This window comes from Cyprinodon variegatus, unplaced genomic scaffold (genome assembly GCF_000732505.1).
Source record: "Cyprinodon variegatus isolate N-32 unplaced genomic scaffold, C_variegatus-1.0 Scaffold774, whole genome shotgun sequence".
NCBI classification, from domain to species: domain Eukaryota; kingdom Metazoa; phylum Chordata; class Actinopteri; order Cyprinodontiformes; family Cyprinodontidae; genus Cyprinodon; species Cyprinodon variegatus.
Genome location: NW_015151227.1, coordinates 257,063 through 269,813, shown reverse-complemented (window position 1 = coordinate 269,813; position 12,751 = coordinate 257,063). Strand labels below are relative to the sequence as shown.

General features: G+C 36.9%; 1 protein-coding gene across 2 annotated transcripts in view; it reads left to right on the top strand.

Moving 5' to 3' along the window:
* kctd7 (potassium channel tetramerization domain containing 7) overlaps positions 1 to 10,715 on the top strand; it is an 11,653-nt gene extending 938 nt beyond the window's left edge. Inside the window, exons 1-4 of one of the 2 annotated variants that reach the window (XM_015396059.1) lie at positions 279 to 935; positions 4,813 to 4,982; positions 8,723 to 8,901; positions 9,746 to 10,715. In XM_015396059.1, coding sequence (XP_015251545.1) covers positions 609 to 935; positions 4,813 to 4,982; positions 8,723 to 8,901; positions 9,746 to 10,122 — 1,053 coding nt within the window. In that variant the 5' untranslated portion in view covers positions 279 to 608 and the 3' untranslated portion in view covers positions 10,123 to 10,715. Of the gene's footprint in view, positions 1 to 278; positions 936 to 4,812; positions 4,983 to 8,722; positions 8,902 to 9,745 lie in introns of those variants that run through there. The other variant, XM_015396061.1, reaches the window with a different exon arrangement.
* The last annotated feature ends 2,036 nt before the right edge of the window (positions 10,716 to 12,751 follow it).

The following is a 12,751-nucleotide window of genomic DNA, read 5'->3' as shown; positions in this document are numbered from 1 at the left end:
GTTGTTGTTTTTTGGTTGTTTGTTTCATGCCTTTCTGTGCCCCCATAAAAAAACGATGGCCCCACCTTGGCCCCCCCTAATAAATTTGGTTTAGGACCGCCACTGATAATGACATGGCACCATTCATACTGTTTGTAGTTTCCCCGAGCTTGTTTATGTTGCCTAAAATGTGTTTTAATACCATTAACAGGATTATTATACATTCTGCAAATATATTCACCCTCTTTATTGAAACTATTTTATCTACAATAATAAATCATATATGTATCTGTGCTTTTTAAACTTTACGTAATGACGTTCATATTCACACGTACGTCACATCGCCTCCGTTCCAAAGCTCGGATGTTCCAGGCGGTGCAGCCTTTTGATGTTCCTTATCAATATTTGTCATTTAACACTGATGTTGTAAAGGTTTTTATATCACAGGAGGCTGCTTCTCTCTCTTTCCCCTGCTGTCGCTCCTTGCCTGTGGATGGTGGGCTGAGTTCCAGCAGCTGTTAGAGCCACACCCTCTTGTTGTTTTTATTGTCCCGGTGTTCCCTTGGTTGATCTCCGGCTCCAACCGTCAACCTTCCCCGTTGCCTGGAGCCGGCCGGCCGGCCGCGTGCATGCAGCAGAATGGCTCGAGCGGCTCTAACGGTTCAGACGGCGGCAGGGAGCGGCAGGCTCTGTCCTTCAGTCCGCTACCCGCTGCTGCTACTACGCGGGTGAGGCGGTTCATTCAGGATAGACAGCGGACACTGCCGCTGCCCAAAGTGATGGTGGTTTTCTCCGCTGCTGGGGACGCGGATAAACCGAGCGATGCCATGTCAAGCTCGGACCCTACGGAGGAGGGCGACGGCGTCCGAAAGCTGACGGCCTCCCCCTCTCCGAAGCACCGCGGAGCGCCGAGCAAGCCACTGCGCTCCTCGCTGAACACCCAGGAGCAGCAGGAGGTGGGTAGGCCTCTCCATGGAACACTCTGCTGATATTAACCCGCACCAACCCGAACCCCAATAATTAAAAAAGAAGAAAATAAGCGTCATGGGAGTAATAGGTTGTTGTAACATTCATTCATATTTTTAACAGAAAATACATTTTCTGTTTGAGTGTTTGTGGGTATTTGCTCGGCGGTTGGTGGTTGGTAAAGCTGCTGAAGCTCTCTTCTGATTGGCTAGAAACTCTGTCACGTGATTTTTAGATTAAGTTTCTTTTATTTTTAACCCAATTAACCCTGCTCTCTGAGGAGTCCTCAACTCCTGTGGTAAAACAACAACAGATGGTTTATTATTCCCGCAAAATCGATGGATGGACTGATCCTATTAGTCAAATAGCTGAATTACTAACACCATGAAAGGAATTGTTTAATGGATAGATGGTTAATCCCAGTAGATGGATAAGAATGGTTAAGAAACCACATGAAATGCAAGAATGGATAATTAATCCAGCCAGACTCGCACGTGGATTATAAAATCTAACAAAGTGCATGGCTGGTTTATTACCATAATTAATAAATTAGTTATTATTACCATGAGGTAGATAATTAATTGTGATGAAATAGACAGAGTTTTAATTTCATACCTAAGAATGTATGGATAGATTATTATCTGATAAAATGGATGGATTAATTAATAGATCTAGGATTTTTTGCCGTATTGTTTGATAGATGAATTTTATAGTTAATCGGATTAATAGATTATTTGAATAATCGTCAACTAATTCAGTAATCGATTAATTGTTAATTGGAGTATAGAGACTATAAAACATGCCTTTATCTGACAGAGCGACTCACTTAGAGCAATAATTATATCAGAGTAAAAAAATATATAAACATTTTGCATTAAAAAAAAACACAATTTCCTCTATCAATATGCTCTATCTAGAATTCCTCAAGTTGAAGCGCTTTAGTTTCACCTGGCTTCATTTTTAAAAAAAGTCTTCTTTAAGGAACCTTTGGCAATCCAATTATTTATCGATTATTCTATAAAATAACCCACAGATTAATCAATTCGCAAAATAATCGTAAATTTCAACCCTAGATGGATTATTAATCCCATGAAGTGAAAGATAGCAATCTATCCCACAGTCTGTCTGTAGGACAGATTGTCATGCAAACTGATGAACGGGTCATATGATCTATGAGGTTACTGATTAATTCTTTTATTGCATGAGCTGGTAAAAAATTATATCTACAAATCTTGTACAAATCTGTACGCCAAGTGTGATATAGTTTTTTTGTGCAACAATAGCTAAGAAATAAAATGATGAATATTAAAAAAGCATTTAAAAACAATGGTCATAAATATGCAAAATGGTCAAAGTTGGATGATTTGATGGTTTACTACCAACTATGTTTTAAATGATCAGATGGGATTACATCAAATTCTTCTCTGTTATCTATTGATCTAAGAGGGTCTTATTCCCCGTTCTGTTCCTTTAGGATTTCATGTCAGAAATTGGATTTTGATTTTCCAGATTCAAAACTTTTCAGGGTTTGTTTAAGGATTTTGATTGTCTTTTAATTGTGAGTTTATTGATGCTGCTGGTGTTTCCTTTCTAAAATTCACCAGAACCTGTTTGTTCTCGACCACAGAACCACAACATAAAGTTGTTCACCAGTTCCCTGAACTCTAACCACTGCAGGAATCTTCCTGCAGCTAATATGACTAAGAGCTGTGTTGAAACTGTGACGTGTACAGTTACTAACAACCTTCTCTGCTGTTATTATTCTGGAGGTTTTTCTTCAACTCTTGCATCAACAATTCTTTTCCTCCTTCTAGCTCCACCTTTTTTTTCTTACAGTAAAAATTCATTTCAGTTGAATTTTTTTATATAGCACCAATTCACAACACCTCATTTATAGAGACAAATCAACCAGATCATGCAGTCAGATTGGTTCAAGGTTTTCTATCTAATAAAAACCAGCTGATTGCATCGAGTCGTTGACTTTTCAGCAATCTCTCACACCAAGCATGCATGTAGCGACAGCTGAGAGGAAAAAACTCCCTTTTAGCTTAATCAATTAATTACTTTATTTTAGACAATCCAGTAAAATTAAAACTTTATCCCATACATTAAAAAATGTATTTAATATTATAATATATCACTTATTAAATTTATAATTTGGTGATTATGTCTGAAAATGGGTATAAAGTAGGAAACCTATTTAATCAGACCCTGTTCTGCTCTTTTTAAGAAATTGATATTGATGATATTAACAAACAAAACAAGTTGCTATTTGATTTTTGTTTTAAAATATAAGATCTGCAAGAATTTTTTTGTTTTCTTTCTGTCTCACAATGGTTCGAGTGAAACTTGCGAGAAAAACAGCTCTTGTTGGAAGATTAGAGCCTGCATATACAGTGGGTACGGAAAGTATTCAGACCCTTAACATTTTTCCCTCTTTGTTTTATTGCAGCCATCTGCTAAAATCAATAAAGTCTATTTTTGTTCTCATTAAGTTCTGCAAATAAAAAAAATACAGAAAAACTGAGATATTAAATGGTCATAAGTATTCAGACCATTTGCTGTGACACTCCTTTATTGGAGTTCAGTTGTGTTTAATTAAACTGACTGGACTTCCTTTAGCAAAAAGAAGTATACTTGAAGTAAATTCTATTAAGAATACTTAAGTATAAGTTTAGAAAGTATACCCGAACAAGTACTTTTAGTGTACTTGAAGTATTGCAAAAGTAATACTTCTTCGAACTAAAAGCTCAAAAGGTGCTTCTACTCAATACTGAGCAAAGGGTTTGAATACTTATGATGATGTGATATTTCAGGTTTGTTTTTTTTATAAATTTGCAAAAATTTCTATTTTTTTTTCTGTCAATATGAAGTGCTGTGTTTACATTAATGAAAAATAAAATTAACTTCATTTATTTTTATTATAGCTGCAATGAAACAGTGAAACATTTAAAGGGATCTGAATACTTTCCGTACATATACAGATAAAGCAGGAATTTTAAATGTTCTTAGGCCAGGTCTTTTTGTGTGTTTTCTCTAAAACTAAGGGAAAAAAATGAATGAGTCAACCTAGAAAACAGGTTTCTAAAATATCAGAATATGAATATTTGATATGTATGGTAAGAATTAAAAGTGATATTGGTAGTCATAAAAAAAAACTGTTCTATTGCTCTATTTTTATGGTCCATTATGATAACGACAAGAGAGGTATAATATATTAAAAATAAAATGGTGGTTATTTTTAAACATAGTGGTATCGGTCTGATAAGTAATAGGGCTGATACTAACATGTTCACATCCATCTACTTAGTGTTTGGTCATTTGACACTAAAGCAGCACAGGATTGTGGGAGTTATATAAAGCAGAGAAGTAAATTAATTTCAGTGGTCATTTTCTTTTTTTTTTTGCAGAATGCACAGATTACAGAAAACATATATCAGTAAATGTTGGTTATTGGACATAGCAGCAATAATCATGATCTGAAGTGGCTATCTGCCTAGATTTTCATATCTGTTCATCCCCCATTAATACCAACATCGAATGAAACCTCCAGTTAGCAAACAGAAGATGCAAAACAATGATATTTGAAGGATACAAATCTAGAAAATTCATTCATATTTTAGTCTAGTGCCTGAAGTCAACTACTGACTAAGAGACATTTTTTAAACACACACTGTTTCTTTTAGATTCAAGTATTTGTCTCTAAACACAAAATGAAGAAAGGCAGAGTTAAATGAAGGTTATATCCATCTTCAGCTAAAATTTCTGTTATGTAGGAATGTGTCCCTAATGTCATTTTTAGTTAGAAAAGTAACAAGAAATAGCATCTTACTCTTACTTATTAGCTTTATCTCAAATGTTTCCAAGTTTCCAGAGGTCATCTCCCTGAACGTTGGGGGCACCTACTTCACCACACGCCTCTCCACGCTGCGGAGATACGAGGACACGATGCTGGCTGCCATGTTCAGCGGGCGGCACCACATCCCACGGGATGCAGAGGGACGCTACTTCATAGATCGGGATGGTGCATACTTTGGGTGAGCAGCTTTAAACTCTTGCAAAACAGAGATCCTAAACAGGAATTGTTAGCCATTTAGGCTGGAGAAACAAACGCTTTGTAAAAATATCCGTACGACTTAAACTTTTCAAGAGTTTCTTTTTAATGCTTTCACAGAGCACAAGACATTATCTTCACAACAGACGGTTTTATATTTAGTTTTTCTTTGTGAAGGGCAGCATCATGCTGAAGAAAATTTTTGTTTCTAAAAATGAAACAGAGGCTTTCCTGCAGCTGAGGGCAGATCATTATGTTCTGACAGGTATCAATGGGATTATTGTTAATCAGAGAGGCAAACAAGATTCCTCAGGCAGTGCAGATTTTCATCTCAATTTCTGTGCTACTGGCTCTTCTTATTTGCTGCATCTCTGAGGCTGTATTAACAGTGTTTACACAGTGACATGCTGAGTTTTAGTTGCACATCACTGCTGTATCCTTCTGTGTTCAATAACTACAAACAGCTCTTATTTATTAGCTGGATGAGAAGAAGGGTTGAGAGAGAAAGAAAGGGAAGACACGCAGTAAAAGGCCTTTTCGTTTGGTGCACTTTAATCCACTTGACATCCCTCGTTATGATGTGTTACCAGGTGGGGAAAACTGTTTGCTTTTTCGTTTGTTTTTTTAGGAAAACATTGTTTTTTGTGCTGAAATTAAAGACATTTTTCTAAATTGGGAAATGTAAGTAATAAATCGTTTGACTTGTACAATGATGGGAATATTCAGCTTTGATTTAAAATCTGTGCTGAAAATGTCTGATCTTAGCCTAAACAAGGTAGGGTTTGTTTTTCTGTTTGTAATTTTACTGTAAAGAAACAAATAATTGTCAAATAGAAGTTGTGATAAAAAAGTAAATTATTTTTAAAGGTATATTAGCTATTGTGGTTTTTTGTTTTATTTTCATTTAAATGTACTGACATTTAACTAATGTTGATATAATTTTGAGCAATTGAAACCAGAATTAGACTAATTTTACCTAAACACATAAAGAACTAAAAGAACTCTAATAAAAACTGTTGAACCTATGAGAAAATCCAAATTAACCAAGCTTCTCCTAATCAGCTCAACAGCTTTGGGTTTGAAAACCTTGAGTGGTGAGAATAAGCTTGGAGATATATACTTAGGTATAATTTGGAGAAGAAAAAAAAAAGGAAAATGTAAATCTTGAACTCAAACTGGCCTCATTTGGGAATCATTAAACCAGAAAATGATTATCAGCCCAGAACAGCCCCAGTCATGAACTCCTCCCCCTCATGAAATTAACGTAGGGTATTTATGTCAGCCCAGTTTCATTTGGCAGATAAGTAAAATAATGAGTAACCTCAGCTGATAACAGGCCTGTCCTTGGCTTCATTGCTTTAAATGGCCTTATAATGTGCTGGTTTCCAGAGCGTGGAAAACCTTCATTAGTGACTGGAATTTATTTCAGTGGAAAAGAAAAATCCTCTGGGTAAAAGGAAAAACTCTCAGTCTGGAAAAAAAAAGAACTGGGACAATATATGTCATTAGATATGAATGTTATAAGAAGCATAGATGTGTGATTTATGTAAGTCAGGCTGAGGTTAGTTTTGCTGTGCGACCTAAAAGTAAAGATAGAAAACAAGCAGCTCTAAAAGCAGTAAAATGATAAAGGTTTGCAGCAGGATCGTAGGGTATTTAGTCTCAAAGGACAAACATGACTTCTCGTTTGTTTTTTTTATAGTTTTCTGCAATGCAACCAGTCCCACCCTACTGCAACACTTCCTCCTCATTGTTCATCTGCACTTTCTAGTATTGACTGAATAAAAACTAGCATGTTGTTGGTTATCAGGGGTGAGCTGAATGTTTCTTTGCTAGGAATGCATGCAGCTGTACCATTTTAATCAGTTGTTTCTTTTGTTTGTGTTTTACTTTCACATCTTACTTTTGACCCCACATGCCTGTAATGGGGTAGTGCTACCACAAGGTGGAGGTAAAACAGTAGATAAAAAAAAAAAAGAAATCACAAATCCATAATAAGAGCTTTGACAAATGTCTGTTTCAAATGATTTGGCATATTTTGTATTAATTTTGGTAGTATTTGAACAAGTTTCTTTTTTTTTTTCTTTTCTCCATTTTTTTTGTTATATTATTTGAGCATTAGAGTTGGAATTACCGGTTTGCTTCCAAGTTTTAATAGAAGACTTAGGAGTAAAATTTGCAAATGCCTTGTTATATTGTGTTTATTGCAAATGATGGAAATTGAAGCAGTGGTAGCAGGTCTTTACATCCTCAGATATATAAATATTAGGGGTGTAAATCACACCCATTTTGGCGATTCAATTCAGTATCAATTTCCTGATCTAACGATTCGATTATTTTCGATACTCAAGAATACACCACTATACAATTCGATTAATTGTTTTTTGTTTTGCTTTTTTACCTTACAGGCTAGACAATGTTAGCCTGGGTGCCATTCCGAACTTAGTCCCGCCCACAACGTTTGAGGTCGGGAAGTTAGGTCTGGCATTGCTCAATAGTAGCGCGAGTATGCTCGCACAATATCTTGCGGGCCAATCAAATTGTCAGGGCGGGCTTTATACGATGATGGACAGATGATCAACAGTAACGTAATTACCACGTCACCAAAGCGCGCTTGGGTGACAACAACAATGGCTGCCGCTGGAGAGTTGAGGTGTGTAGATTCTGCTATTAGGTCTGTTCTAGAAGATATCGACAGCAAATTAATTTTAAAAGAGGAACAGATAAATGCGATCAAGGTTCATCTTATTCTAGGCGTGCAACTGCACCGCAGCACAGTAGTCAAACTTACGTCCAGGAGCAAATGGATAAGAATAGACTGGAGGAACAAAAAAAAAACAGGAATCAATACTCTTACGGACGTGTCGATGCATCAGATCATCGGCTGTTGTATCGATGCATCGAAACAAAACTATTATTATTTACACCCCTAATAAATATGCACCTCCCTAAAGGGGAAATGGAGGCTCCCACATTTATATATAAATTGGTCTCGTCAGATTTCTCATCAACCGACCTGTTTTTTGTTGATGATGATGAAGGTTAAAAATTAAGATGAATAACTAAAACCTTCTCCATTTCAGCTATTGATGATCCTCATCATAATGTGATTGCAGAATTTTTTTTAAAGGATTCTTTAAAAACATTATTGGGCCGGAACCAGAGGTTTCCTCCCCTAAACCAGAGAGTGGCAGTGGTGACTATTGACAGCTTCAGCATCAGACTCAAAACATCCAAAGGTATTATAATGACTACTAAGAATACAAAAACACATCTGTGCCTCGCTCAAAGCCTTTATCTTTTAGCAAGAAAGAAGAGTGCAGAGTGAATAGAGAAGGTGAGAGCAGAACAAACACCAGAGGCTGCAGACACACGCAGTCCTTATTTATAAACTAATCAAAGGAATTTAAGGAAACTGTTACCAAAGGTGCACCTCACACAAAGGAACAATCATTAAAAATTAGTAATGATCCAGATTGTGTGCGATTTTTAAACTATATGTGTAAGTCACAATTTGGGGCAAAATTTTCTGCTTCCTATGTTTTAATATTTATACTTAATATTTTAAAGGCAACTTAACAATTTTATAGAAAGCCTTCAACAATAACTAAATTTACTCAATGTTAATATTAGCATGTATTAATTTTTGTCCCATATTTCTTTTTAAATGTAAGGATTTATGTTCCTTTGTGTGTAATTTCACTGCAATGTTTTCATTCAAAGGGATATCCTGAACTTTCTCAGAGAGGGAGAGCTTCCCCACCGGGACCGGGTGAGAGCAGTGCACAGAGAGGCTCAGTATTACGCCATCGGCCCACTGCTAGAGAGCCTGGAGGACATCCAGCCTCTGACAGGGGAGAAGGTCCGACAAGCTTTCCTCGATCTGCTGCCCTATTACAAAGGTAGAGGCAAAAATAGCCTGAAACAGTTGGATATTTAAGCTGCAACCACAACCCCGGTATTGGCATTTTGTGCCAATACTGGCACAAAATGTTTCAGTACTTTTGGATCCATGTTTCAGTACTGAAACACCATGTTTCTAAAAAGTACTGAAACGCCATGTTTCAGTACTTTTGGATCCACCCTACAATGCAGTTAGACCTTTATTTTGGTGTAAATTTCAGTCACATTGGATGGAAATCACCCATGAACATCAGATTCTAATCCATGATATATTTAAGACACAGCTTTTATTTCAGAATAAAAGGTACTGAACTAAATGCATACAACACTTTTTTTTAGATTTTACTGTAAAAAAAATATGTTTTTAAACCATGCATTAGCTTCATTTCATGAGTATGTGTTTCTGTCTGTCTATCACAGAGAGCCAGTAAATTACACTAGAGCTTGTAAAGCTGTTAGGTGACATTATGAAAAAGGTGTAATGGTTCAAGCTATTGAGCTGAGAGGGTCAGTCTGTTTCAAGATGGTAGAAACACAGCAAATGATTTCTGCCATAAATAATTAAATCACATTTTGAGCTACATGCAGTAGAAACATGCTTGTAAGAGCAGCTAAAGTCGCTTTCCTTTATTTATAGAGGACATGTAAAATTTAAATGTGTTGAGCAAAGTGCTTTGCTATTAGAGATGTCTGTGTATAATTCAGTAACTGACAGCTGCTGACAGGAAACAGTAGTGGGAGATAAATGTTAAAGACCCAAAGGGAGTTTTTGGTTACCATCAACTCCAATTAGATTAAAATTACTTAAACCTCTAATCATAACTGTTGTCGGTATGATTGCAGATAATCTTGAGCGCATTGTGGAGATCGCCAAGCTGAGAGCCATGCAGAAGAAGGCGCGATTTGCAAAGTTAAAGGTCTGCGTCTACAAAGAGGAGATGCCCATCACGCCGTACGAGCGGCCTCTTTTCAACTCTCTGCGCTTTGAGCGCTCGGACAGCGAGGCTAAGCTCTTCGAACATCACTGCGAGGTGGACGTCACCTTTGGCCCCTGGGAGGCGGTGGCTGACGTTTACGACCTGCTGCACTGCATCGTCAGCGACCTGGCGGAGCGCGGCATCACGGCCGAGCAACAGTGCATCGGAGTGTGCGACAAGCACCTCATCAACCATTACTACTGCAAGAGGCCCATCTACGAGTTTAAGATCACATGGTGGTGAAGCTGTCACAGCTGCTGGACCAAACAGAAACAGATGAGGGATTTTTACTAGAATTTGAATAGTACTGAATTTTGTATTGAAATATTGAAGCTAACAATTTTTTGTGCCGACATCTTAGAATGTGACTCTTTAAATCCCGCTGTGAGTATTTTTCTGTTATATATTCCTCAAAGCAAAAACTCTAATGTTGACATATAGGAATTTTTAAAAGTTTTACCTCGTATTGTCACTGCTGGGCTGCTCCTGCTTTTACCATTATATCCTTCCAAATATAGGGAGCTCATACTAACCCTACTGTTACCCACACCTTTATGGGGCTACACATCCCATCCTTCTTCAGTTCTACATTTAGTCTGCTGGTTGCTCCTGATTGATTTACCGTGTAGTTGCAGATTTCTTAAGCCTTTCAAACTTGGCAGTTTGTAAAAGTTTTGGATCATCAAGCAAGTTTAAATTTTAGACAGCCATAACCAGGATTATTGCTAAATTAAGGTTTAAGTTGATTGATAGGAGAAAAAGATAGGAAATCTAACATTTAACTATGTGAAAACGGAAAACTAATACCTGTAATGAGCTACATCTGATGGTATTTAAACTTAAACTTATGAATTATGAATTTATAGTGATTTAGTAACTGAAATTTATTTTTGGTACATCTTTAGCTTGGTTGCTTTAGAACCTTGATTTTCTCTTATTTTTATATCCATTCAGAGCTCGACTTGCTGGTGAGCAGTGGGTTGTTGTCCTGCTGCATAAGCAAACTTCTATTGTGCTTTAAGTCACAAATTGATGGTCAGGTATTCACCTTTGAGATTCGGTAGTAGAGAGCAGAGCTTATTTTATTTAGAACAAGTTGTATTACATGCTTTATTTAAAAAGGGATTCAGCTGAACACTGAAAACAATGGTTGAATTTACTCTGTTAGTGGCTTTGTCTAGGAAAGAGACACAGCTAAACACAGAACACAGAGCCGGTGGTGCTCTCTCTGAATGTTGGCAGTAGTTTAATCCAGTAAACTGGCACTGTTTAACATTCATGCACCGAGAGTCTATAGTAAAGAAAAAATAAGTGTACACACCTTTAGTAATAGTAACACCCAAGTCAAAGGTGTTGTCCAGGAATGGGAGGCACAGCTAAGTGTAGATATTTTTTAAAAGTCTTTGTGCTAGGAGTATTTTCTTTAGGAGAGAGAAGCTAATACAGATAACATAGCTAATGGAAGCTGTGGCTGTATTACTACTTTCTCTGAAAAAAGTAACACAGCTAAAAACACAGTAGCAATCAGCCAGGAATCTTTTCAGGAAAGGAAAAGAGGAAGAGATCAAATAGTCAACAGGAGCTCTGTGAGCAGAGCAACTGCATTTTTTTAAGACACCCAAGAGTGACCCATGAGTGTTTTTTGTTTTTTTTTAAGAAGAAGCAAAGTTACACATAGTTAACGGTAGCTTAAACTAATTTAAATGGTTCACCTCGGAAGGAGACTGCGGTAAACATAGCAAAACTGAGCCAGTAGTTCTTCAATAGAAAGACAACAGAGGGAGAAAAAAATGTGTTAGCTCACTTTTATTTTGCACACCATTTGGTTTACCGCGTAGGAGGACCAGCAGGAAACTGAAAGGTTGTATTTTTTTCAGATTTATAACCCAGTTATTACACTGAATATATTTTCTTCAATACCAGCTATGCAAATATAGCATAATTACACCTGAAACATGCCTGTTTTACTAGAGGTATCGTTTTTTTTTAGTGCAACATGGTAGAGACCGTGTGCATCTCATCTAGTTATTCGCCCCAATTTTACTGAACCCACATCAACAGCAGTGACTTCAATGTGAGGCGGTTTTCCTCTCATTTTTAGATTTGTTAAGTAGCATTAGATTTCCTAGTTTGCATTTTGCCAGAACACATAATCCTTTCATGTAGAGAACATGTATGCTGCTGATTGTGTTATTGTACGTGGATGAAATGACCCAACCTCCATTTCAGACTTTTCCTTTGACATTTGTCCCGTAATATACCAGATGGGTCGGTACCTCGTCAGCTCTATCCTCATTCCATCACAACTCCACCACCGACATGTGACAATGAAACCCACTTGTAGTTGGTACATGGCATTGTATATTGTCAGTACGGTGAAGTAAATTGTGTATATTTTCGTATAGGTTTTGTGAGGTTTAACTGTGATGCTGAATATTTTAATTATGCACTCGTTAAAAGTGTGTATGGAAGGGTTTAGTGGAGTTTAGCGTGTATTTGTATTGTCGTACGCTGAAATAAAGGGGATTCTCTGTTTTAAGGGATTGCACTGCAGTAGATTTTGTGCACAGTGGTAAATTTGTGCACTCAGTTTAGATGATTAAGAATTTAGTTAGAAAATAGCGCCACCTTCAGGGAAAATTTTTGCTCAAACGTAGCTTTGTTAACCACCAAAATCGAGTCCTACTGTACTTGACTACTAATATTGAGCACCATGTGATCGTTACAAAATGATCTAATTTATGTTGAGTAAAACCATAAATATTTGGGGGTTACCGGTAATTAAAAATAAAAGAAAAACAACCGTTTTCTATTTATTTCATTTTTTTTTTTTATTTGCTGGTGGAGCACTACATTCTTCTCTTGAAAAGGA